Source organism: Aphelocoma coerulescens, chromosome 3 (assembly GCF_041296385.1).
Source record: "Aphelocoma coerulescens isolate FSJ_1873_10779 chromosome 3, UR_Acoe_1.0, whole genome shotgun sequence".
Taxonomy (NCBI): domain Eukaryota; kingdom Metazoa; phylum Chordata; class Aves; order Passeriformes; family Corvidae; genus Aphelocoma; species Aphelocoma coerulescens.
Genome location: NC_091016.1, coordinates 74,701,404 through 74,729,239, shown reverse-complemented (window position 1 = coordinate 74,729,239; position 27,836 = coordinate 74,701,404). Strand labels below are relative to the sequence as shown.

General features: G+C 38.2%; 1 protein-coding gene and 1 long non-coding RNA gene across 8 annotated transcripts in view; one reads left to right on the top strand and one right to left on the bottom strand.

Moving 5' to 3' along the window:
• The first annotated feature begins 688 nt into the window (after positions 1 to 688).
• Positions 689 to 18,198, top strand: LOC138108348 (uncharacterized). Of its 7 annotated transcripts, none has more exons than XR_011149938.1 (8): positions 689 to 917; positions 2,495 to 2,535; positions 6,495 to 6,644; positions 11,986 to 12,061; positions 13,187 to 13,372; positions 13,699 to 13,809; positions 14,777 to 15,009; positions 15,950 to 18,198. It is a non-coding gene; the product is annotated as an uncharacterized lncRNA (long non-coding RNA). The 7 variants fall into 7 exon arrangements; XR_011149937.1 differs by having other exon boundaries at positions 14,777 to 17,499; positions 17,917 to 18,198; XR_011149935.1 differs by having other exon boundaries at positions 14,777 to 18,198.
• MAN1A1 (mannosidase alpha class 1A member 1) overlaps positions 8,539 to 27,836 on the bottom strand; it is a 142,211-nt gene continuing 122,913 nt past the window's right edge. The window contains exons 9-12 of the mRNA XM_069010899.1: positions 19,206 to 19,425; positions 18,210 to 18,382; positions 12,724 to 12,839; positions 8,539 to 12,065 (exon numbers count right to left, since the gene is read on the bottom strand). Of these exons, the coding sequence (XP_068867000.1) occupies positions 11,939 to 12,065; positions 12,724 to 12,839; positions 18,210 to 18,382; positions 19,206 to 19,425 (636 nt within the window). The 3' untranslated portion in view covers positions 8,539 to 11,938. The remainder of the gene's footprint in view (positions 12,066 to 12,723; positions 12,840 to 18,209; positions 18,383 to 19,205; positions 19,426 to 27,836) is intronic.

Below are 27,836 nucleotides of genomic sequence, written 5' to 3'. Positions count from 1 at the left end.
CAGATGCAGCTGCCTCAGTAAATTACACAGGCATGAGGGCCTGACTCGTGTTTGTTAAGTACCTGGAAGATCTGAGGTGTCTCTTAAATGTGAAGCCAAACTTCAATGGAAGCAGAGCTCATTTCTTTCCTTCTGGAAGAGATTGTGGAATCATCTCTGCTAAACTTGAAGGTAGTGCAAGGGTTGTAAAGAGAGCTCTTTATGTGGAGACAGAAAATGGCTTTAATATTGCCTCTGTTACCCTAAGTAGTCAGGCAAGTATCTGTTGATGATCTCCCTCCTCTCTTTCCTGCTCCTTATTTCTGTTTGCCAAGTTTGTTTGTATAGACAAAATTCATCCGTGTCCTGCACACCACAGCTCTGTAATAATGGGCAGGCCTGCCCAGCTGAGCGAGTCAGTGATGTGACCTCTATTTGCTACCTTGGAGGCAAACTCAATGTCCTCAGGATCTGTAGTTTGCTGCCCAAGGTGGCACATCAGTTACATGGCAGTGTGAAGAGTGCCACATCTGCTTGGGAAGGCAGCATGGTCCTTGGCAGGCTCGCCAGAGGGCTCATCTAGATTTGTATCTGTTTGTCCTCACTGTACTAATCACTTTGTGATTAGTGCAGATGCCTGGCTTAGTCTCCTTATGGTCGGAGAGGGAAAATGTTTCAATTCTCCTTATTCCTCTGTTTTCCTAGGTTTTCTTGGCTTCACAGGGGAGATAACAACAGCACTGAGACAGCCAAATATTTGCTTGTATGAGTACATATCTTAATTAGCACAGTCCTTTGAAAAACTCTCTGTGGCAAGTGTTCCAACAGCAAAGAGGAATCCTTCGTGCTATAAAAAGCCTGGAATTGTTTCCTCTAGCATTTACTCACCTCTCAGGATGGAGCCACTAATTTCTCCTCCTCCCCCTTTAACACACACAGTATGTAAATAATCCTAACAATAAGCTGTCTGGAGTATTTTATTGCTTAATTAATATGGTTTCAATATTATGAATAAGTAAGATCACATTCAGATTGTGAGTATAGTAAAGTTAAGGGGATATGATCCAAGAAGGAGTTTCAAATCCCTTCGCATCTGTTCCTCTATTTTGTTGGATTAATTTTATGTTCTAAATTAAATTATTGTTATGAATTTGTTTTCTCTGATGTTCTGCCCTCCTCCCCCCATCTTTTCATCATCTGTCTGCTCAACACCTTTCCTGCTCTCTCGCACAGGGAAATAAAAGCCACTTTACAGCCCAGCTGGCTGAGCAGGTCTGTGCTGTTCCTCTCCATCCCTTGTGGGGCTGCTGAATGTGATGGGTTTGGAAAGCTCTGGACTTACTAGTTTCTGTTTTCAGATGAATGCAGGCTTTCCAACTGGCACTCATTGTTACTTTGATCCAGGTTTTAATTAAAAACTTGGGAATTCTAAATCCATTGAACTGTAGTAGACTTACTTTTTAGTAAAAGATCCTTTTCTTCCTTTCTTACCTGCCCTTAAATGAAACTCAAAGCCAAACAAGTCCCAGGGCTTTGCTTGTTTCTGTTTAGTGAAGGAGAAAAAGTTGTTAAGTATTTATCTTCTTTACAGGGCTCTTATGAGGATTTTTTTAAACTTTTGGCTACAGAAATGCTGATGTGACTATAGTTTCCAAGTTATCAAAAAAGGTAAAAAACAGCCAGAAAAAGGTCACAAGACTGGGTAAACAACAACAACAACAAAAATCTCATAGGCATAAGAAATGCTTATTTGGTAATTAAGATTTCATTTTGTTAAATTATAAACTGTCAATGGAGGGAGTCTCCTCAGGCTGGGAGAAGGACCTGGCACATTTTGGGCCTTCTCACAGGGGAAAAATAACTTGGTTGCAGGTGTAGATGCTAAGGATCTCCTTGTTCTCTTTGGCTTAAAGCAGAGTTTTCCTTGAAGGTTCTTCCTTACAGACCTGACCTTGCACAGCACAACCTGCTAAGTTCCCTCCCTGCTGCCTCCAAATGCCCCTGCCTCCCCATTCCTCCTTGATGTCCCTCTTGCTGAGAGCAGCCAGCAGTGCAGCCATGAGTTACTGAAATCTGACTGTGTGGTTCCTATTTTTCCTAAAATGAGTGGCTCCATATTCCCAGCTGATTTACCACCACCACATCTGATGGGATCAAAAGCTGTCATAAATCCCCTCTCTTTTTTCTTGATGATGTATTTTTACTGTGTGCAATTATTACTGGAACTGGAGTACTTTATCTCTGGATAAAAAATTGTCTGAAATCAACCTGAGAGGTTAGAAAGCCTTTAGAGAGGTACAAACCAAAATGGCCAGACTATTAAATCACTATTTAGAAATGGATTATGGTTAGAAGTCTAATGTTTTTCCAGGAGTGTTGTCAGGCCATGACCACTTACCTGCTGCCCTGTCTCGTTATGCATAGTGAAAGATGAAGACCAGTATCTCCCAGTACCCTTTTGAGTATATCTTTGCACCTATTTATTTATAAATATTCTTACACTCTTGTGTTACAGACTCCTGATTGCACCCTACTGCTGATGGAGCAATCTGTATGGTGAGTGCCTTTTCCTCCTTCCCTCACAGGGAATGCAAAGAAAGGATGCAGGAGGTGTCCTGAGTCAGCTCCCACTTGTTGAGAGATGTGTGCTGTGCTTGTTGCTTCATGGTGAGGTCTCTTTGAGTCTGACTCCTGAAACCTTTTCCCATTTAAGGCATATTAGCCATTATCTCTCCACCACTAATTTTTAAAAATTTTTTGCTTGCTTTTACTACTTACACTTGTCTCTTCTCCAGCAGTAGAAGAAACAGCAACTTAATGCAAAGTAAATCATACCTGATTTATGCTTGTATAAACAGCGTGTATCTCTTCATGTACAGGTAAACGGAATTATAAAGACATTTGTGAATAAAATTTTGAAAAATGAGAGAGTTCACTGGTAACTCATTTACCGTGACAGGAGATGAATAGAGGTAATTTAGTCTCATAAAAGTAAAATTGGCTCATGTCTTACATGGGGAGGGGAAAAAGATTATTGTTTAGCAGCTGGAAAGCTGAGTGGAGTTGAGAATTGGCAGCTATGCTGAGGGGGTTTGACTGCCTGGCTCTGTAACCTCGGGTGAGTCATTTAGTGTGCCTGGTGTACATGCTGCCTCCTGTAAATACAGATCTAATTCTTGGCTAGTTTGTAGAGGGGTTTGTTCTCCCCAAGTGAGGCACCAGAAAATAGGACTCTGGTGTGGTGCTGCTCTATTGCCATGTTTGAATAAGAGCATTTCCTCCTCTCCTTCTCCTGTGGATGATAGATTTGCTCCATAAGTGCATTTCAGTCTTCACTCTGTCCCCAGGAAAGATGTGAAAAGTAATCCTGAAAGAAAAAGCAAATATCCTTTGGTTTTAAAGTTATAAAATAATAAGATAAAAAGATTAGGGCCTGTGAGAGCAGGCATTATGAGACTCGGATGAAGTACATTATCTTCTAAGGTACCTACCTCGTTGGACAAGTAAGCTGGACTGAAGGCACAAATGAAATGTGCCTGGGAACTTCCTTCCATGGCTTCCTTATTGAAAATACAAAGCAAAAAGGAGATTGAGTAAAACAGGCAAGAAAAAATTTCCCCTTGTTACTAGTGAAAATGTTGTGAAAGTCCCTGAGTAAAAGGATGGTCAGGGCTCTGCTCTGTGGTGTGGGCTGAACAGCACCTCCCTCTCAAAGTCTGGAGATGGCCTGAAATGAAAGACTTGGGCAAGGAAAATGTTAGAAAAAAAAAAGGCATGACAAGAGCTGAAGATGTTGCACAGCTAATTTTGGAGGAGCACCTTGTTCTGCCACTGTGGAGAAGAAAGACAGGAGTGGTGGTGTGGGTTTTATTTTTGGAGGTGGAGCAAGAGAGGAGTTCTGGATTGGCTCTGAGACAGCCTCTGGCTTTCAAAAGTTCAAGTAGGTGCTTTATAAAAATCTATGGGACTAGTGAAAGTGCACTGGTTCTGCAGTGTGGGTAATGTTTGTTTATCGGTGTGAATGGATTAAACCCCACAAAATGTCTATTTTTGCCTAACCTGGTGACTTTCAGCATTTTTAGGCTCTTAAGAAAGCTAAGCAAGGAGACTGGCTTATTTCTGCTGGTGTTTTGTTTCCTAAGAAGTGTTTGCATCAGTCCTTTTGAAGCTGGGCTATTATAATATGAAATGGAGTTGCTAAACCTTACATTATCAGTAATTAATATAATGATTATGTTTCTCTTTTCATTTTTGTGGGCTTTCTGGTTCCTCTGAGTGGTGATGATGTGCAGGCTGCCCTTTCCTAATGAATTATTTACACATTATGGCTGGTAACTGGAGACAGTAAGATACTTTGTGCCTCTTTATAACATTCCCCTAAATTATTCCTAAGAGGTTGCTGTGTCAGTACTACCCCACATGCTACTTCTGGGCTTTTAATGGGCTCATCATGCTGCAGATCTGTGAATACTGTTGTTTACAGCAATTTGGGGCTCTTGGCTAAACACTACAAACAGCTTCAGCCTGGGACTTGCTGAAGTCCCCAGTGATCGCTCGAGCCTGAGTGCTAATCCTTGTGCTTTGCAGCCTGGGCTGGGATTTGCCACCAGGATTTTAAAAAAGCTGATTCAAATTTAGGAAGATGTACAAATGCTTGAGGTCTGGGTAGGCAGGGAAGAGCTGTGTGAGTTCAGGGAAATCTCCATCTCTCCTAACCTTTAAAGGTCTGTGTGCATCTCTAGGTGATTTACTTGAAGAATGCCTTTAGATTCCTACCTCCCAGCAAAAGGGTAAATCCAGTGAGGGGTTCAAGTGAATGTGAAGTGTAGAAGCTAAGGACAGAGTGTTAATAAGCCAGGAAAGGAAAGCTATGCACAAGTAATTGCAACTTTTCCTGGTGTTGTGGTTTACCCCAGGCAGCCGCTCCCTCATTCCCCCACCAGCAGGATCAAGGAGAGAATTGAAGAGTGAAAGCCAGAAAACTTGTGGGTTGAGATAAAGACCCTTTAATAGGGAAAGCAAAAGCTGGGCACACAAGCAAAGCAAAACAAGGAATTAATTCACTGCTGCCCATGGGCAGGCAGATGTTCAGCCATCCTGCAGCCTCCTGTGCCATGGGGAAGCATAGAGATACATAAATACACCATGATGAGGCAGGGGAATTTTGGAGTTGTGAGAGGACAGGAGGCCATCCTGCAGTGCAGGGCAATACCTGGGGAATGGTTTTTTAATTTTTTTACTTCTGGCTGTAGTAAATGTTTCCAGTGACTGATTTCAATGTATGGTTTTCAAAGTTGGTGCCCCTGCAGATGCAGAACAGGCACACTACAGCTTCCCTCTGTAGCATGTCTGTTCTGTGAGCCTCAGTCCTTGAAAGGAAGTGCCGTTTTTCAATTCTTGGCCTGTCTGAAGATGATTCTTTTGAAGTGCCCAGTTTGTGAAACATGCCCATTATCCCTGATTCCCTTTCTTCCTCCATTCTGAAATACCTTACTGTTCTCATGGATCATCTTGCCTGGTGTAGCAGTTCCTGTTTATAAGTTATGTCATTGTCTCTTCACCATCTTCCTTTCAACCCAATGCCTTCAGTGACCCATTTTGCCCTACTCTTTTCACCGCTGGTCTCTCTATGCTCTTTTCATGTTTGAATAATTGCCCAGTGACTTAGATTTACCTTTAGTGTAAAAATTTTCAGGAAGAGAATGTGTCTACATAACTTGTTTTGCCTTTATGGCACTATAGAGTATAAATGGTTGTTATTAATAATGCATCTCAAAATGGTCTCTTGTTTGACAAGTGTGCCTCTATTTTAACATATAATATTCATGTCATGCTTGTAAGTAGTCATCAGAATATTTCATAAAATTAATGGAGTCCCACAAAATGGGAACTCGCTACTGTGTCTGGCTGCAAAATTTTTGCTGAGAAATGGAAAGAGGCTGCAGGATTTTGTATGCAAATTATGAAAGCTGGAGATTTGGCTTTGTGTGTATTGGAAGCCAGTGTTGGAAACAGACTGATATATATGTAATATATTAAAACATTTTAGAATGATAAAGAAAGCTTCAAATATTGTTGAAGCTATTCATGTCAGGATATGCACACTTTAATTAAAGAAGCCAGGCATCAGTTGAATCAGAGTCACTGATTTGTTGTCACTGGGGAAAACAGCTCTGATAAGAAGATGGAGAGTTTGTTTAGTGAGAATAAATTCAGACATGGTGTTTATTGTCTAAACCATACTTCAGAAACAGATAATCTGTAGGATATTAAAAAATAAAAGGAAAAGAGAAACGTAGCATGTCTGCTGCCTTTTCCTCAAGCCTTCCTTAAGCTGTATCCACTCCATAAGTCTCCATGTAAAATTCTATGAAATCATTTTCTCTGAGTGAAAAATTGACTTCGCTAAAGTGAACAATTTTGCCACTGACTTAAAATGGAGCTGGTTTTCTTGCTATAGAAGTTATTTTTACAAAGAAAAATGTTCATTGATGCAAGAAATTTTTCTCTGTTAGCCCATTTTGGTGATACCCTGCACATAAAGATGGAAGATTGCCCAAGCAAATTGCAACTGTGACCAGCCAATTAATGCTCTAAGGGAAAATATTCATATACTTCAGTGTGACCCTGTTGCCTCCTCATTTTTTGCTTTGGAACACAAAAAGGTGAGAATTAGATACTGAGAACTATATTACAGTCTATCAAATCCTATGGCAGAAGTGGATAGTTGTTAAGGTTTGCTTAGATATGTAAATATATAAACACAAACAGAGTTTGCATGTTCTCTCACTTTTTCTATTTCAGTGACAAATGTTGAGGTTTGGGATTAAAGTAAGACGTGGACAATAATATTTTTTTTGGAAAAGAATGTTACAGTACATTAAAACCACACTGCCAACTGGTGGTTTTTCTTTAACTGGAGGTGCTCAAGACTAATAATAGCTCTCTACTACTTTGATGATGTGAAAGCAACACACAATTGGAATGAAGGGATAAAATATTAATAATGAGAGGGGGCCTGTAAAATGTCAGTATGGGAATGGTAGAAGGCAAACAACCTTCCACATCTTGGCCACAAAATGTGCACTGAGTTTGAAGAGAGTGTGAAAGTTTTAGAGGGGCTCCCAGTGGGAGGGTTTATTATGGTGAGTTTACAAGGTGAGTGAGAGCTGGTGCAGATAGAGGAGCAGATACCTGAGACATGAGGGTTTTGAATAATGCTGAATACTAACAGCCTGCTGGGCTCTAGCTGGATTCTGCAGATGTGGGACTTGTTCCATCCACTGCTCTGTGCATGTATGAATGCATAAACCCAGGAGAGAGCAAAACCTCATGGTTTATCTCTTCTTGCAGTATGCAGAGTGGAACTCTGAGTCTCAGTGACCATTTCCTGGGTTTGGCAGTTTGCTTTTTGATGTATAATCTCTCCTCCTGCATTTGAGATCAACCAGGACAGACTAATCCCAAGATTAAGGCGGATCAGATGAAGGGCTGTTTCCATAGCAGATGCTGTCATGTGAGCGCTGAGTTCCTCTAGTGATAGAGCAAGGCCATAGGGCAATGCAAATGGGGTAAATCCTGTTTGTCTTGACTAATTGTCAACTCAGTCCTAGTCCCCTTTTTCCCTGCAGAAAACAAACCACACCAAGTATCCAATTAAGGAGACTGAATTGGTTGAAATTCTAACCCAGGCTTGCATTTACATCTCTTCTGCATCACAGTCTGCAGGAAGGTTTGCATTAGTTCAAGTTTGCCTTGAATGTAGCAGTTTGTCTAGTCCTGGAGCCAGTGCAGGAGGGCACTGTCTGCTGACTGCCCCAAGGACTGCACTGTGCAGCTGCACAACCCCAACTGCTGACAAAATGTCAGAGTTACCCTCAAAAATTATTTAAGCAGGTCTAATGAATAAGTCCTTTGACAGAAATTGATACTACTGAGACTGTTCTGTAAAACCACAGCAGTTTATTTCAGTATCGTCTTGGGAGGAGGCTTTCTACTAAACAGAGAAAACAAGGTTATCCAGGAGGTGTAGCTGTTATTTCAATATTTAGATTGGAAATCTTAATGTCCTTCTGAAACAAAATATAGTTACAGTTCCTATGACAACTGTTTCCCTCTCCTCTGGAGCATGGGCTAACGACAGGATTTCATTACATGGTCATGTAACACTGGACACTGTGACAGCCTTGTCATCTCCACTGAGCTGTTTGCTCCTAAATGGCATTCAGCTTTGCCCACTTGTATTGTGCAGAGCATGAATTGTAGTGACCGACCTTCACTGTGCTTATTGCCTGCCACCTCCCAATTCCCAGCTTCTCTCTTTTCATTAGCAGGCTCACTTTCTACCAAAATACATTTAATATGCTGAATTTTGTTGACAAAAATTCCTAGAAACTTATTTCAGTGGTAGAAATTCTATACACTGACATTAATTAAGAACAGCATCTTAACAAGTACACAGAGTACTGACAAAAATTTGTGAGTACAGCAGCTAAACCAGAATATGCAGCAGAATCCTGTAGTTACTTCTCCAACACATGTAAGAAAAACTATAACCAGTTGAACAGATATATTAAAAGACTTTATTCACAATAGAGAAATTTTTACAAATATAAGTTCTTAAAAATTAAGCATCTTGATCTATTATGTATTCCATAATTTCAATTTATATAAAGATGAAAAGACTAAATGGAATATGTACAAATCAAAACCAATTTAAATACATGATAGAAATGGATATCTATGAAGTCACCATAGAAACAGTGAGCCATTGGGCATTGCAAAAATCTGTGTATAACTAACACATATGCAATACTTATCTCACAATCAAAAACTTTTTTTTCCCTGTGAAACAATGTTGGTGCCAGTTAAAGTGGGACTCAACATAATGCAGATTTAAATGCATTATTATGCTACAAGGAAATGGAAGAAGTGTGGGCAGTGTTTATGCAATAAGGTAATCTGTCCATGTCCCTGTCTTCTCCCCTCCCCCCCAACAATAAGCAATTTCTTTTGCACTTACAAATGACTGGGAACACAAAGTAACCATCACTAGCCACTTCCATGAAGTTAGTTAAGTGAATGGGAATTAAAATGCATGTTATCTTGCTGATCTAATGAGCAGTGGTAAATATGGACTGTTCCAAAATGATTGCTCTAACTTTGGTGTTTTGGGGTTATTTAAAAAAAAAAAAAGAAAAATTGATATATTCTCAGTTTATGAAAAGTTTTTTCTTACAGTTGGCAGATCTACACGTTGTACAATCTTCTTGTCTACTTACATTAGTTTACAAAAAGTACAGTATAGTGCAGTTTATACATACAACCTGAATACCAATACCAGTCACATCAAATTTGTGCTCTTTCAAATCACCCTAACTCCCACACTAAGAAAAACTCATATGAAATGTCTGTATTACAAGGAAACAGCCATGATGCTCATATTTGAGTCCATAAGACCCAATGCACACAGAGCTGCGTGATTGGAGCCTGCTTTCTGAAACATGGAGAAGAGCTGTCTGGTTCTCTACTCTTCCCTTCAACTTGCTAAGTCCCAGCAAGATCACTACAGGACAGCTGGGGAGAAGCAAACCATGTAGAAAGTGGCTTAGAAAACACACTTCTCAAAGACTGTTTCTGAGTTTTTGCAGTTAAATAACTGAGATGAGGTCTAAAGCAGCACATGCAGGTGGGAGGCAGCAGCCGCAGGTGACCCAATAAACATAACTAAGAGAAAAGTAACTATCGTTACATGCTAAAAAGAAGAAAAATTTTGGTTTTATTCACAGCTATAACTTCTTTGTGGTGGAATAAAAATCTCCCTTATAAATACTTTTTATAAAGAAATACAAAGAAGTATAGTCCTCCAATGTTACAAATTCTGGAGAATCAAAATCAGCAGAATTTCTGTTTTCATCCTTGTTTGGTTTCTTTCAGAAACCTGCTGTAACATAAGGGAATTCATATTTAAAAGAAGAAAATAATAAAAAAAAACCAGTAAAGCAAAAATTTGTGAGCTGCTGTGCTGGCTCTGTGTAAGCAGGCTTTTACCTGCCGATCCATTTCTATCCATTCTCCCAGTGTTGGGTGGCCCAGGCTCACCAGGCTGCCCCAGTAACTCCCATCTAGGAATGCTCAGTTCTGCCAAGCCTGGGCTGGAGCATCAGCAGATCCTTGCCTTGCCCCCTACACCAATGTCTTTGGCAGCTCATGTGCCATCTCCTCTGTCAGCAGGGGAGGCAGACAGGCTGAGCTGTCTTCACTGACTCAAGGGCAAACTCTATGGGTCAGCTTCCAGCTGCTATATATAAAAATGTAATTAGTTATTTTTGGCTTCGGCTTAAGAAAATGTCCACTTCATATTTCTATCAGTATAGAAAAAAATGTAAAGATTAAAAAAAAAAAAAGGTAACTCTGTAAAGCCTAAACAAATGTGTTCCCTCAGCTGTGATTAGCAATGCTGGACATGTGAGCTATCTTACTAAATACCATTCAAGATGGTCACTATTCAGAACCAGATTTGTTTCACTGCAGTCCAATCAATGAATAATGTTCTTTTTCAGAATGGGAAGCCAGGTATTTCCTACCTGAAATGTATGGAAGTCATCCCATCACTAAATGAAAACACAGGTACACTCAAAAATCATGTAAACCACTTCAAACCAAGTAGAAACAGGAATTAATCATGCCTCATTTCTTTTTCCCTTTGGTGATGCCACAGAGCAAAACATTTTTGGCAAAGCTGTCACCTTTCTTAGTAAGCCAGGCCTCTACTCTAGGGAATATTTTTTAAGCACATTGCACTTCTGTTACTTTAAACAAGACGGTGTTGTCAGAAAGTTTTAGTTCAATTCAGGATAACTTCCTCTCTGAATGACTTATCTTCTTTTGAGGAGGCAGGTTTTCTTCAAGGCATCTGAACGTCTACCTTTATTCATACAGATACATTAAACTGCTTTGTGACAATTAGCTATCAAGCCTGGTGTCAAGTCTGAACCCACCTAAATCTTTACAAAAGTAACAGAAAAACAAACAAATTGTATCTGATATAATTCTCAGCTTCCAGGAAAATGTCATTGAGCATTTTTTTTTGCCAACCAACCAAATGAAAACTACTGGACTATATATATAAAGAAGGCTAATAGTCCCTTTCTTAATATGAAATGGCTACCTTATTTTATTCCATAGTAGCTTGACTAAAGACATAGGAATAACACCACTTAGAAAAGGGAGGAAACAATTTCTTCTATTACAATATTCTAATCAAAACCTGAAAAACTAAGGTCTGCTAACTAATGTGCTAAATCCATAGAAACTAGCTTAATCTAACTTCAACTTATACTGCAGTTCCAGAGTTGTGTCTGCATGAGATGAGAATACCCCTATGTAGGCTTCATTGACAATGAAATACATCAGATACTTTACCAAGTAATGATAGACCCGCATAAGAAGAGGCTGTCACAGTCACAAGATTTGTCCTGGATGACACACAAAACAAATTAACATAGAACAACAAAAAACCAAAAACCAACAAACAAACAAAAAAAAAGAAAGGAAAAAGCTCTTTATACTCAATTCAATATGGCTTTTTGCAACATGGCAAAATATTACAGCTTAAAGCATACATCTCCTCACAGAGGAGAAAAGAATTTTGCAGTCAAATTAAAAGCGTAACAGGAAACTAGTAACATGCAGACCCTCTGCTCTTTTAGGCCAAAATGACACTGCAGCCTAACAGAATCTGGGAAAGTATCCTATTTCACTTCTAAGAAGTTATTAATCTGAATTAGAAGATTGAGGTTTTATCATAATTAATTGGGTCCATTCATAAATATTTACTGTTAAAGAAAACAGACTGCAAAACACTTGATTTAAAAATTTAACTCAGGAATTTAAAACCAAATCATGTGCCCAAATCCTGGAAACAAAAGGAATGAAAAAAGTATAAATTAATCTTCATCTATTTCTGGTTTTCTTCTTTATTCCCATCATCTTTGCGAAGAACAGGGAGAGGATGAGCCTCTGTGTTGAAGACCCAGTGCTCAAATGGAAGAAGATCATCTTCAGAAAACAGCAAGTACAGGTACCTGGCAAGGAAAAAAAAAAAGCAGGAAATGGGACCACATCAGGGAAGTTATTTGCAGGAAAACATAATTCATATTTCATTTACTTGAGTATTAAACTTCCTGTTGAGATGGCATGACTGATTTTTTCTTGCACAGCAAAAAAAAAAAAAAACCAACACAGAACTGAAGAGATCAAGACAAAACTTTGACCTCATTAATAATTTAGAAGATGATGATAGATAATGAAAGCTTTTGGTTTTCTCTCTTAACAAGACCCTGCAAGCTTTCCATGGAAGTTATTTTTTTCTTCTTTTTCTATAGTTTTAAAATGAAAAGTATGCAATATAAGTCGGACAAGTTCTCTGTCTAGTCAATTTGTTTCATTACTGCTGGCACATATAATTAGATCCTATCAAAGATACGAGATGCAATTTCGCAAAAACTATCAAGTACCTTTATAAGAAGTAAAGATAATTTCCAGAAGTCAGGGAATTTTATTTATTGACACAGATTGGGAGAAAATAAAAGGCAATTTGGCCTCCTGTCACCTAAGAAGAGCTCTGCTATTTCACTCAGATTTTGTTATGTGAGTGCTAAGGGTAGTAATGATAAATACTTATCTGTAAAGATGATACATAGAACTACTTCACATTAATGAAAGTCAACTTTCTTAACTTACTTGAGTGTCTCTGAAAGGAAGAAACTTTGCTGCACATCGTCATGGCTTTCGTGATTGTTATAAACATCTCTAATGCCAGAATAGCCACCATCTACTCTGCAGTGTTTTTCCAGTGCCTGAAGCAGGGAAGAAAACACCCAAACAAGTGGGATTAATAAAATTAATAATTTGACAGTTTTTCTTTTTGAAAATAAAATTAGCAAAAAACAATTGCCACAATTTTTTTTTGATAAAGAGATGAAAACTTGGTAAAGCTCTAGATAGAAAACTCTTAAAAAAAAGACATGGGCACACCTGTCTAATTTTACATTTAGGAAGCGAAGAAAAATAGTAAGTGAATAAAAAGTGAACACAAACCAGCTTTCAGAAGGAAAGATATATGGATATAAGGATTTAAAGACGTGCATTTAAAGACATTTAAAGATACGGACTTTAACTTATATTCTTTTTCCTCTTTTAATAGGAGTAACCATAGCCTTTCTCTCCCAACCTCTCAGCCTTTGGAAATTGTATTACCTATACCTTTCCTGGTCATATTTTGGTACTTAAAATGATTGTGACATAATTGTACACCATACTAAAAATCAGTCTTTTTCTTACCTCCTGCAAGTCCCCTCAAAAAAAGGAAAGGCAACTCTCCATTTTCTGTGTAAGTTGTATGGCTTCTCTTTGTAATTATTTAATTTTCCAATGGGAAAGCACTGAAATTGGACTCTGACTGAATTTCTTTTCTGCAGCAGTCATATTTTTCTTTGCTACCTCTCTGAAAAAGCTTTGTCTGTTACACAGGAGTAGACAGAAAGCCAGGACTTAACACACCATAATTTAGCTGTAACAATAACAATGTATTTTTCTGTAGCTAGTTTCCAAACTCTGTATTCAGTTAAAAGGTGTAAAACAGATGACTGATTCCTATTTCACAATAAAAAGGAGTACACGGGTCACCTAAAAATACGATTTCTTTTCTGCCCACAGGAATGTCCCATATTTTGAAGGAGACATATTTTTGAAGGAGAAAAAAGATCCAATGAAGAGTGTATATAAAAGGGCAAAAAAGATGCTGGAACTGGAGAAGATATATATACAGTGAGACTATTCAATAAACTTTGTAGCTTTTCTTTATCTTAGACAGGTGTTTGCATTAGAAAGGTGGTACCCACATGCCTATATATGAGCCATAACTTCTTTAAATACACTGCTATCCAATAGCTTGGTACTGGATATCTTATCACTACTATATTTAAAAATACTAATTAATCTTTTTTTCTTTATAATTGACCTATTTAACAAGGCTACAAGTATTGTTACTCTCTTAATTTTTCTTATTCTGTTTTACAATAACTCTCTGGTATCATGCAGTATAATGAAGGAGTAGAGAGAATGTAAGATGATTATATTTAAAACAACTCATTATTCAAAAACAAATCCAGAAAATGCTACTTAACCCTAAATAACTTCTCGCAATGAAAATGACAGTAAGGATGGTGGATTACTACATTCAGTCAGGACCACACTACTTTGAAACAGGGTGTTTGCTGTGGAGATGGTATTGGAGCAACAACTTTAAGGCAGAAATACCTGGGGCTTTATCCAACCTGCAACAGAGCCAGGAGATAACTAGTTCCTCCCTTCCTGAAGTTACTACAAATACCACTGAAGTGAGTACAGGTGTGTAGATTTTATTTAGGGAAAGATGCTTCATTTCAAAACACACAAGAAAAAACATGGCAGAGGATATATCTAAACCAGGCAGAGTAAGTATTTTCTGATGACAGATGGGACTCAAAGTCACTAATAATTACTGAGGTATTCATCACCTTCCCCTGCTCTAAAGACTCTTTAAGATCTGTGTTTTGCTGTGAGTAGATATCCTAAACGTCCTTGATATTCCTGGAGTCCCTGTAGCTGCCTGCACACATATGGCTTTCATGTTAGGCTCTCCTTAGTTTTCACTAGAGAGTAAGCTGCCTGTTGTATATTTAAAAGGGATTTTTCTCCAGAAGAGATCCTTTAAAATATAATAGCCTATTTATCTTTTCTTATGTGTCTTTAGGTTCTTTAATTTTCCTGGACACTTTTACTAAATGACAAATATACTTAAGTTTAAAGAAGTAATTTCTTCTGGCTGGTATTCCTTCCCTCTTGCCTACTGCAATGAATTCAAAATGCTGCATCTGTGTCTGGATTTTCAATGTCAAACAAAAGATGATGTTTTTCAAGGCACAGCAGAAGCAGAACTTGAAGGATAAGGCTGCTATGCAAGGAAATACCTGCTTTCTAAACAGGGTGAGGTAAAATAAAAGCAAATTGCATTTCTACTCTCTAATGTATTTAGAGCCTTCTTTGAGTTCAGAGGCATCATAAAGGTACCTGAAGGCATTGCTATGATGTAAACTAAGGGGTTAACTTGCCCCATGTTGGCTTTCTGGTGGTATCTACTTGATGCAAATATGAAGCATCTCATCCCTTAAAGCTACTTTCCACCTAACTAAAGTAAGAGGACATCCACCTGCAGGATTAGTAAGATAAAAAGGCTCTAGGTTGTCAACCATCCTGGCAGTGATGGGCTTTTGTGCCCTTTCCTGCAGTTTCAGAGTACAGTGATGTTTACAGTGACAGGGGGTAGTGGTGGGCAGGAAGAAACAATCAAACACATTTTAAATTAGTAGTTCTCGGAAAAGGAGGGTGGCTAGCATCAGTTATGCTACAGTAATGGAAAACATCAAGCACAGTGAAAACTGGCTGACAGTCTCAAACTATCATAAAGGGGAAAAACAAAGGAAGTGCTACGAATTTAAAATATGTGCCACATTTATAATGCAGAAAGGGAGGCTTTCATGAGCTAAGCTGATAAAACCTTTCTGACTCAGTAACAGTGGATATTGCTGGTGGTCATAACTGCATTTTCTCCAGCTGCTGAAGTACATACAAAATTATCTTGGACTCAAAGCAGCAAAGCAAATTCACAAAGAAAAAAAGGAGAGGCTACAGCATATTTTTGGTCTATAAAATTAGAGAAAGACTTAAGAGACTTGTCAGAGAGTTTAGAAGTCATGACTCTAAAACAGCCTCCTTTTCTACTACAAGGCTACTGGGAAACAAACCTAATGAGTTCTTACTGCCAGAGTAATGAGTTGCAAATGGACACGAAACACCTGAAGAAAAACTTTTTTTGGACAAAACCCAAATGGTCTGATCGTTCATTTCCTCTTTTTTCTTGTTTCAGTCTCAGGTTCCCCTTTGTGCAACAGGTGCTGGTAATTAAACCAACAACCTTCAGTGGTTGGGAATTTCCCCAAGGACAGAAAGGGTGATGTGTTCTTTGGGGCAACATCAAGGAGCAAGAGGGGACAGAATTTATGAAATAGTTATGGTAAGCTAGCATGATATGTGCTGTAACAAAAAATACTGTATCAGGTAGAGCTGTATGGCTATAAACACCAGGAGAGAACAGGAAGAAAAATGATTTTAAAGCTACAATTGGCTGCATAACTTCTGGAAAGCTGTAGGTGCACCCAACTGCACATTAGGACAGTGGAAGAATCCTGGGCAGAATGGGACCAGCTGCATCTCCCACAGGCAGGCTGTGTTAGAGCCAGATTGAGAATAACCACAAGAATGTTAAACAAGGAACACGCGGGGAGTGAGAAGAAGGTAAACAAGCATACCAACTTGAAAGAAACAAACAAACTGAACCAACAGGGTAAAGAATAATAATAAGGAAAACATTTCAATTGTTTATAACAATGTTATCAGTGTGGGCAGTAACAATGAGTCAGGAAAAACACCTCCTGGAGAAGGAACAGTTGGCATTGCTGAAGCCTGATGGGATGACTTCCATAAACAGCCATTGTAAATATGCCAATTATAATCTGCCTGGGAAGATTCCAGTAGTAAAATGTGTGCCTATGGGTGGTGTTAGCAAAGAAGAAAGTAAGGGAACAGCTCTCTAAATTAGAGGTTTTAAAACCCCAATTGCTTTGGAATTATTAACTCAGAAGCACATTGTTTCAGGACCACAGAGCCAATACTTGAGGGAGGCAAATACAATGCCCTAAATAACTACACTCTACCTAGCTGAATACAGTGCTCACTGCAGGTATGGAACAATCGTGAATATTCAGACAAGAAGTTTGAGAGTATAAGTATAGTTAATACTACTATTGTTTTTTGGAAAGCAGATTTTGCTTTAAATTTAATTCCTCGAGGATAGCTAATTACAAAACTTGAAACACCTTTTTTTCCACAATGCTCAACAGCATTTGCACAACATTTCTGATACGATCAGTATCTACACAGTGAATACTGAATACATTTACAGATCTTGGTTGCCATGGAGGGATTTGCATTTATGGGGTAACAGCTCTCTAGCAGGGTCCCTTAGGGATGAGAAATTGTAGGACACCAAGTCTACATGTTCTACCCTTACAGTAGAGCAGCCTTCTGTAACTACTGGTGTAAGCCCCTTCAAGAAGGTTGTAATCATACACTTCTAGAAGCAAGAGGTGTTGGGTAAAGTGAAATACAGGACATTTTTGAAATCCTGGAAAGCAATATCCCTGCACAGGAGAGGTCACTGTGAACAAAATATTGTGGAGAGTTCGGATTTTTTTTTTTTTTCATTTTTCTTAAGTATGCAGAGCCAGAAAAATAACGTTCTTCAGCTTGCTGTACTTCCTATCAGATCCCAGATAATTTAGCAACATCAGTGTGAGGAGGACACCAGTGAACTCCAGAGGAGTGTAATAAGGACCCATACCTGGAGGATGAAACATGGTAAATCTAAAGGCTCTCAACCTTAACAGTAAGAGTAGATTAACTGCTGAAATAAGGGAAACAATGGATTTGGCAAGCCAATTTTTCGCAGTGCAGACTAGCTGCCCTTTTGGAAGGCTTGTGCCAGACAAACACAAATAGCTCGGTTCAGCATGACTGGTTGAAGCTCAAAGGCCAGCGGGACAAAAAAATTCAGATCTAGAAGAGATTGCTATCATTTAGGGAGTTTTTTCCAAACAACCTATGCTTCTTGAAAGTGACATGGTTTTTAAACATTTGGTACTATCTAGTCATTCATGCTGGCCTTTGTTACCTTCATTAAAATCACCTTCATACAATTACTGAAAATACATTTCATAAAACTTATTTCCATATCCAAAGCTCAAATCTGACACTGCACTTCCCATTCACATGCAGCAACACTCAACATCTTGGACAGTACACCCAAACATGACCTCTAATCCTAGAAGTATTTAAGAAGGAGAAATCACAAGGTACTTTTCTATTATACAATATCAGCAGTATTTGATTTTGTCAAAATGATGTTAGTTCATCTACTTAGCAAAAGAATCCCTGGAAATCTGAATTGATATCACTGATTTAAAACAAATATTTACTCTGCAACTGCTGAACATTATCCAGGTATCATTCAATAGCTCACTTAACAAGATTACTAGGATTTAACAACAAGAAGTCCAATAGAACATTACCTCAACAGCTTCCCATCCCCACTGCCTGTACTTTGGATCGTGAGTGAGCCGCCACATGTACATGTAGGTCTCTATGACTTCTGGTCGTAGGATGTAGTATTTTTCATTTTGCCTTGTAGCAATGGCCTCAACACCACCATCAAATCTGAAGGCTTCTGGTCCCAGTTTCATGCCTAGACAATATAAAAGCACTGACTAAAATAAAGGCATTAAAAAAGGTTTCAAATTATGTAACATACCAAATCAAACCCACAAAATTACCAAATCACACTAGCCTTCTTTGAGGCACAAAGCCATATACCCAAAACTCTGTAATTTACGAAAGATCCTGCAGCACCTCCTGTTTTTAATATTTTATAAATAATATGGAGTAGGAGAGAGCTGTTCTTCACCAATGCTTTAAATGGCAGCTACACTTTGAACAGCAATGCTAGCATTTCCATTCTGGAAGACTTCATGTAACTAACAACAAGTGAAATTTTGCCAGAAAGATGAGGATATTTACTTTTCTATATCAAACTAGAAAATACATGCTGGGACCTGAAATGCTGCTATAAGACGACAATAAAATCTAAAGAAATTTCCTGCACAGAAATCCACTTTCTTCATGCAATTCTATTGTTTGTAGCATTGTATCAACAGAACTGAGTGTAAAATATTCTTTTGTGCATAAAACACGAACAACAGCTATATTGATGCATAAATGAACAGATTCCAACTCTTACTTGTATTCAGCTATGCAGAAATTGGCATAGTGAAAAAAGCTTGCTAATTACTATTATGTAACTTTCATGTTAATTACTACAGGTGCACCGAAATTATTTACAAAACAGAGCAGCCATTAAAAAAGTTACTCTTAAAGCAAGGCAGCATTTGCTCAGAAAGGATGAACAGTTCTCACCATGCAACAATTTTCATTCAGCTTTATGCAAAAATACCAGTGACTGCCTTCACGACGGCAAGCTGCGCAGCCAAGGTCTGCAATATGGAACTCACGTGTACGATCATAGGATTCATGGCAAGTCCTGGCAATTTCAGCACCCAGCTCGATGTGATGGCCTGTCTTGTCACTGGGTGCTCCGTCTGCTCCCAGAGCAAACATGCCTCCAGCAAAACAAGTGAGGTGTCCCATCTTGTGTTCCAGCAATCCGCCCTTCCACTCGGCGATGTACGTCAGGCCCCCGCTTGACTTTCGGATGAGGTGGGTCTCTATGGCCTGCCAAGGGACGTGATTTCAAACCAAAGGTCCATTTGGTTAAGTGCAAAGGACAAAACTGTCTTTTATGTTGGTATGTTGGTTGTTTTTGCTCTGTCTTGCCTTTGCTCATGAAATGCAATGGATAATATGAGTCAGCATAACTTCAAAGTGAAGCCAAAACAAGGCAGATTAACATACATCAGTAAAGATGACTAATTTTGCTTCAACTTTGAGCAGTTTACAGGGTACATTTTACAAAAATGTTGGAAAGACCTACAAAACACACTTCAAATTTTGAATTATTTTAGTTTTCCCCCTTTCTACATTGAGCAGTTTCAGGTACCTTAACTTTCAATGGTGATTAGCCATCACTTCAGATTCTGTATTTCCCATTTTAATTCTGAGTTAAAGGAGGTGGTTATTGATATAACTTCATGTAAATTATATGCAGTCATAACTCATATTCAAAACACTTGACTCAGTGCATGCAGTGAATGATGTTAGGCGTCTGAGTCTAGATGGCATTCCTGAAGTCCAATGGGTTTCCCCTCCCAGACTGAAATCCTCTACTTATCAATCAAGAGCAAGGTCTCACTGAGATCTCTGTAAAAAAAACCCTAAGCAGAATAAAAATACACAAATCCAGAGAGAACTGGAAGTTGGTGATGTTATCACTGTATGGTCACTAATTACAAAATCCAGGAAGGCAGCCTTCCCTTGTGGGAAGAGCAGAATTCAAACAACAGAGGAGATGCAGAAGAGCACATTAATTAGAAGCCCACAGAGAAATAAGGTATTATTCTTTAAAGGGTAACGGAGAGGAGATAAATAACTCTGTCATCCATTCAGTTATCCATCAGTGCTCTGGTCCTTCTGCTGAAATTGTAAGATCCAAAACCAGTACTCAACATGCATTATGCAAGAGAAGAACCATTAAAACATATCACTAGAGACAACTATTAATAAAAACGCCAGGATTTTTAAACAAGTTTTATAAAGAGAAAGTAGTGATTGTAGTTTCTTCTCCCCACTTAAGCATTTGTAAAGGTTGTTCCTATAAGCATGAAAAATCCTCTCTAAATTAGAAGCATCAGCAGAATAACTGTACAATTTTTACATGAGTTTTTTTTCTGCCAAGAACGTTACATTGAAAACTATACTTTGTTTTCCAGTAATATTAGTGCAAAGCACTTAGTAAGGGTGTTTTCTGCCCAGATCCAGAGCCACTATTAGCTCACAAAACTCCTCCACCCCTTGTTTCCTCCTTGATTGTATGTTTTTAGCACTACGTACCTACTGGAAAAACATACTTAAATTTTAGAGCAGAAGTAAATAATGAAAATTCCTGTGCTTTAAACAAATTCTGCTTTAAAAATCCTGCATAATTTAACCTATAGAAAGAGGAATTAGATGTGAAAGGGGAAAGGTGAGAAAAGACACAATAATTCTGTGGGAAATAGCTTTCAGACCTATTTGGGCATTCTAACAGCAAGCCACCTAAAACCAAGTTCACAAAGCAAAAACTTTAATGACATTTCATGTAACCTTTCAGCATGGTATCTCCCATCTCACCAAAACAACAGTTCTGAAAATAGGCAATAACTCTACTGGTCACTTAGCTGTTGGGTCAGAATTTATTTAAAAAATAAACAACTATAAAAATAGATTGATAACTAAAATTACCTATGTTGCATTTTTTTTAGAAAGTAATGGCTGAAAAACAGAATCAAATTTACTGTATCTGACAGACATAACAGCAATGATGCACTTTTGAACTATATTAACTAGATCAGAGTTGACTCTTGTATAAAAATGGATTTTGTGATATCAATTAGTATTTTTGAGTTTTTTTCCCCTCTTTTGGCTCAAGATTAGAGTTCAGGCTAAAAAAAGATGACTTCCAAGAGTTTTAAAATCCCAGAGTTTTAAAATTATTCTAACAAACTGGTGTTAAGAAACTAAAAAATTGATGCTGATTGATACCAAGAACGTCACAAAATAAAAATATATTTCCAATTTAAGTATTTGTGTTTAGTAAAGCAAATCATCTCGGTTTTATAAATGAGGTCTATTAAGAACTAGTACATATGTCTATTAAAAGTTATTTTATTATGTAACCACCTTATTTAAAGCTACTTTTATGAGGTAGTTATTAGATATATTACAGCCTCTCAGATTGCCTTGCCATGCTTTGTACAGTCCTGGGTCCCTGAGTGCTAGATAATACCTATACCAATGTGTATGTCTTTATTAATGGCATGCTAGGTCAGTAAGCATTTGTACCTAGACATGAAACCTGAAGTTTAAGAGCAGGATGGGAAGGAAGGGTTACGTCCCCATAGGGAAATGCTACTTGCTGTCTGCAGTGCTTTGGGTGTAGTTCTGGCAGGGAAATCAAGTGAGTAAAACAAGTTATCATAAAAGGAGAATATATAGTACAGTGACAAAGATCCACCCAAGTGAAAAGCTCTGTCTGGTACAATTGATTCTGAATTTCGTACTTAAAATCAATTTAGTTTTATTTTGATACAATTACATACTCATTTCAAGGGACACATTCATTTGAATTGCAGGTCTACTGCAACTTGCTCCCCAACTACAAATAATTCCTTCCTGCACTGTTTTCAGATCAGGTAGAGGGATGTAGCACCTCTCCCATGAGGAAAGGCTGACAGAATTGGGATTATTCATCCTGGAGAAGAGAAGGCTTTGGGGTGACCTAGTTGTGGCCTTCCAGCACCCAAAGGGAGACTACAGGAAAGAAGGAGAGGGACTTTCTACAAGGGCATGTAGTGACAGAACAAGGGAAAACGGCTTCAAACTGGAAGAGGATAGGTTTAGATTAGATATTAGAAAAAAGTTCTTTCCTGTGAGGATGATGAGTCACTGGAACTCATAGCCCAGAGAAGTTGTGGATGCCCCATCCCTGGAAGTGTTCAAGGTCAGATTGGATGGAGCTCTGAGCAAGTGAAAGCTTTCCCTGTCCATGGCAGAGGGATGGAATGAGATGATCTTCTGGATCCCTTCCAACCCAAATCATTCTATAAGTCTGTGATATTTATCACTATAGAGATTATTATTTCTTCTTACTGTAATTAATATCCTCAATATAAACCAATATACAGTTTCTGAAAACAATCAAAAAAGCTAGAAGAATGTGGTCTTTGATTAGCTGAAAATACATCACCGAGGCATAATTGTTTGGAGCTGGTACACTTTTTCTTTAAATAAATGGAAATTTCATTTCATTCCAGAATGTATTTCTGCAATTCAAATAGTAATTTATTTATTTCCTTCAAGGTAGAGTGGAGAGACAGTGCAACAGAAAAGGCTGGAAAGAGAAAAAGTGGCTACAAATATATGTTACCAAAGAGAGCAATAGAAGATGCTACCTAGGAGTGGGAAAAAAAAACTGAAACAAAAAAATTTGAGACAACCTGATTTGAGGCTGTAGTGGACAAAAAAGGAGAGGGAAACTAAAGGTAAATAAATATTTTACAGATATTTAAAGAAATAAATTTACTACATGTAAAGCCAGTATGGCACACAGTATGTCATGTAGCCATAAGCTCTCAGAGCCAGAGTAACTTTTTATGGCTGATACAGTTCCTGGCAATTTTTCTTTTTAAGCTTTTACCTAAGGCTCTGCTTACAGATCTCACTGCAGTAAAGCCTTCAGCCAAATTACTTTTTTCTCCATCTTGTGGGAAATTATTCCTTTGATGCAACAACTGTATAAATGCTTGAGCACTCAATTAGAAACGCTAACAGTCCCTTTACAGTTTGAATTGTTACTCAAGTGCTCCTTGTATTACTACTGGCATCTTTCTCATGAGTTTGCATGTTAAAAATATGCCCTTGCCTATCTGTCACAGTGAATGAGACATTAGGAATTGTTTCAACTACAGGATTGCAAACTGCACGTTGTGCCGGTTTGGACAAATGTGGAGGAACATATCCTCTGATAGAAAGCAGGTTACAACCAGCCCTCCCCCACCAGGTTCGGGAAAAAATGAATTTTCCTCAAAGGAAAATGAAAAAGATAAAAACTATTTATTTAACAAACACACAGAAAAAGGATAATAATGCCAAATAATAGAACCTCTCGCTGTGGAGAGAAAAACCTGGGAAAATTTCAGAGTCCTTCCATAGGTAGCCTCTCTCCCCTCCTCCTCAGAGCTGGGACAGGGTGGGGCCCCCTCCACCAGGGCCTCTATCTCGGTGGAAAAAGTTCCAATGTGCTCTGATGTTGAAACAGTCGAAAAAAGAAGAAGGGAAAAAAACCCCGAAGTCCCAGGAAAACAAAAGTTCAACTCTCTGTCTCCCTCCAGAGAAAAGGAAAGCTGAAAGCTGGCTGGAAAGCAAGCAAGCAGGGTGCTTCCTCCCACTCCTGCCGCTGCTGAACGCAGAGAACTGTCTCTATCTCTATGTCCTTGAAACAAACTGCAAACTGCTTTGAAAGTTTTGCTCGGTTTTTTGTCTCTCTCCCTTCTCAGGCTCAGTTTAAAGGCATAGAAAGGCACAAAATTAATTTCTGGGCATAAGGCAGCGATAAGGGATACACATCCTAAAGTCACCCCAAGACACACATTTGTGTAATCTCTGTTATTGACAGCATAAAGAAGAAACTCTTCAGTTTTCCCAACCTGATCTCCTCCCCCTCACTCTTTGTTAAGGCAATATGTTTTGTGTTCTCTGCTTATCAGCCTGTTCCTTAACCTATACATTATACTGCCAGTTCTTACCCTTGCTAAACTAAGCAGAACTGGACCCTCCTAATAAAAACCATTCTCCTCCATTCAGTTCTTCACTTCTTTAAGCTTTTCACACAGCTTACATGATGTCTTCGCCACCCCTCCGTCCGTCCCCGACTTGATTTTGTGATTGCAAAATCCTTCGTTTACCCTTTGAGTTGTTTAAAATGTATTGTTTATAGAGAAACACAGAAGACCCAGAACTGAATCATCTCACTGTTCAAATGAGTTAAAAACTAATCAGTAAGCTTATTTTTACAGGTTTTCTCTTGGTGGATTACACTGACAGGTAACAAAAACACTAACTGAGCTGCCTGCAGAGCACAGGTGGAGGCTTCTCAGGAAAAATGATCTGCTCCTCAAGGCTGCTCAATTCTAAACAAACATGTGCCACAGAAGTGTTAACTCCGCTGAAGGAGCTGAGATAACAAATTACAAACCTCAAACTGCAATGTGATCCCACAGTTCTGCTACCTCTAGCTCTTAGGCATTTTACCCCTCCTTTTACAGCATCTTCTTAATTATGATTAATGAATTTCAATGATTACTGCTTTCTTAACAAAACCCAGGTGGTTTCATTTCCCACCTCAAGATGTCACTGTAGCTGGAGATAAAACTGCCCTGCAAGACAGTTCCATATTTCTATACCTTAATAAATTTGAAACTTCAAAAATATTATTCTATTTCTAAATTTCAAGGGTTTATAATGTCTGTTTTGGGGATAATTACAACTCTTCAGGCATCTTCATAACAAAGCACCATAAATTATCTCAGTTCAAACTTTTAATATATTTTTCTTCCCCTAGGAATTTTCATAAACAGTATTTTGATGATTTGAAGCAACAGTGAGGATGAAAGAGAATTCTACCATGTAGTATTTCCAATAATTCAAAGATGTATAATGTCAATTGCTTATTTATTTATTTTAATATTTACAGCTTGCGCCAGTACATTTTATTGCTTTGAAACAGCACACAGCAGCAGGTCAGGATTATTGTGGGTTTACATTCTGTGAGTTTCTAAGTAAATTGTCTGTTTTCTTGTGACTTTGTTGCTTCCCTTACATTTTCTCTGTTGAGTTGATCTAATGCAATAGATACTTTTCTTTCTCAACCTTTGCAAGTAATCAAATTTATCCTTTACTGAAAATTCCAATGAGTTTATTACAAAAAGTTTATTGCTGGAATAGGAAGTTCAAGCCCTTGTTGCAAATAATTTAAATACTTCTGCCAAAGAAAAGTGGCGTCTTATCCTGAGGTCCTCACTGCTGACTAAACTGAGCTTCAAAAATCAAAACTGAAATCTGAATACAGAAGAACTTTCATTTGTTTAAACACAATATATAAGAAACGTTTTGAAAGCACCAAAGCACCAAAGCACTTACTGCTTTTGGACTTTAGACATGTTATGTAGACAAGCTTACATGTGCAATGAAATTTGAGTGCTTATAATGGAGGTACCTAAATTTTTAAAATGGAATCATTGGCAAACATTTAACTACTGTGATACCTATTCATCTGATCACTAAAAAGATAAGTTCTACGGGAAAGCTGACAATTTACTTTTGTCTGAACAACCACTTTTTTTTTCCCCTCTGTAGATCTATTAGTGTCTCTCAAAACACCAGTGCTCTAGCACTAAATGTACTAAATGCTGTGTGTTACCAGAAGGATAAATTTATCCATATTTTTAAAACAGTATTAATGGTGGTGGCATTAATCAAATCAAGTCACTCTCAAAATGTTACATTGTGCATGTTTTGAATACTCTAGGATAAATATCTGTTGGTCCTGACAAGTTTTTTTTGTTATCAGAAAAGGAAGGAAAAATAGCATGACTAGTAAGGACATGGCTGCTCTGACAAGAGCAAAGCCATGAGAAAAAATCATACAATTTTTCTCTAGACTTTTCTAGTTAAAATCCTCCTTAAAAACTTCTAACAACATTATAGCTTGCTGCTTCTCCTGACAGTCCATAAATACTCTAAAATTTGAATAAATATTTTCTCTGGTGAAAACTTAAGAGATTGTGCAGTTATTAGTAAATTATTAACAATTAAAAAATCTGCAGAAGCCTGTTTAGCCTTTATGCTTTCTGTAAGCACTTGCAGAGAGTTTTAAAATTCTTGCTAAAGGGGAAATACAGTGAAGAGAATAACAAGGAGCAGCGAGTCCTCTGGACGTTCTCATCTGGTAAGTGTAATGAATCTTGTGTTCCTACATAATGCAGCCATACTATCACTATGTGCACAACACCAGTGCAGCTGGGTGGTAAATATTTTAAACATGACAGCTGACAAAATGGCCTCTTTATTAATTTGAGCACATTTAAGTTACATTCAGTTAAGTTGCTTCCTGCCTCCTACACCAAAAAAAACCCCAAAACAAAGTATGCAGTGGGAATGCTGAGTACCAATTGTTTCATTCTAAGATGGGCTGCTATTGCAGCATCCTGCCTGCCCCTTCATGTATTTTCTTCAATGCCAAGAAGTGCTCAAGTATTGAACATTCAAGTCATTAATCATTTTTAGCTTTACCCAGTATGACAAACCATTATATTTGAGTTGTTGCAGTTCTCTCATTGCCCACATCAGTTATGCAGTTTTTAAGATCACTACGATCACAAAGCAAACCACTTCAAGCAGCTTAATGGAGACTGCAGTCAGCACAAACCAGCCAGCAGACTATCACCTCAGTTAAACAGATCCTCATGAAACTCCAGAGATGAAAAAAGCTTATCACGTTTTCAGTTTTCTAACAACACTTTGTTTTCCCTCTCCTTTCAATGAGAAAGGAGTCTCCACTAATTTGTTTAATTTGTCTGAAAGGCTGAAAGCAAGTGCTCTGAAAAATATTCACTACTTAATGCTGACAGTTAAATATACCCCAAATACCCCAATCAAAATCAAAGCTTCCTGTGGCAGTGTGCAAACTGAGTATATCTCAAAGCTAGTCTCCAAAGTTAGCAATGTGACAAAAAAAAATTAAAATCCTCAAAAAGGTAATTTTATATATTTTCTGTCTGAATACTCAAAATACTGAGGCAAAAAATTACTTTTTCCCATTTTGATACCCACAGAATTTTACTGCATTTACAGCATTGCTTAATTGTGCAACCCAGCCTAGCATCAATTTGTGGAATGCTGTTAAAATCTGGCAGAGTGGCTGTGGCACTGCTTCACAACACGTGTTCTTCTTTTGGCCACTTCCATTGTTTCTATTTCCATGTGCTATGTTCTGCAGAAATCACTTGTCTTTTTGTTAGGATCTTGGGAGCAGCTGTTACCCAGTAAGAAAGAGTAAACAATCTCAATGTCTAAAAGTGAACTAGTTACCCTGACTCCAGGTAAACCTGCAGAGAGCAGCTGCTTTACCTCACTAAAACCAAAGTGCCACCAAAGGCTACACTGAACTGAGCTGCTTGGAAGTGCTTCCCTCTTCCTGTGAAGTTCTTCTGGGATGAGTTACCATTCTCTTTACAGCCTCTTGATATGCTACTTCTCTAGAAATACACTGAGGAAGGGATGAAGGCAGCATCAGAGAGTATATATAATATGCAGAAAGATTGCAGAAATGGCCGTAAATAAATGTAATGGGAAAAACTGGAAAAGATACCTGACCATCAGACACCAAGTGTGAGACAACCTATTTATAGCAATAGAGGGAAAATTGCCTT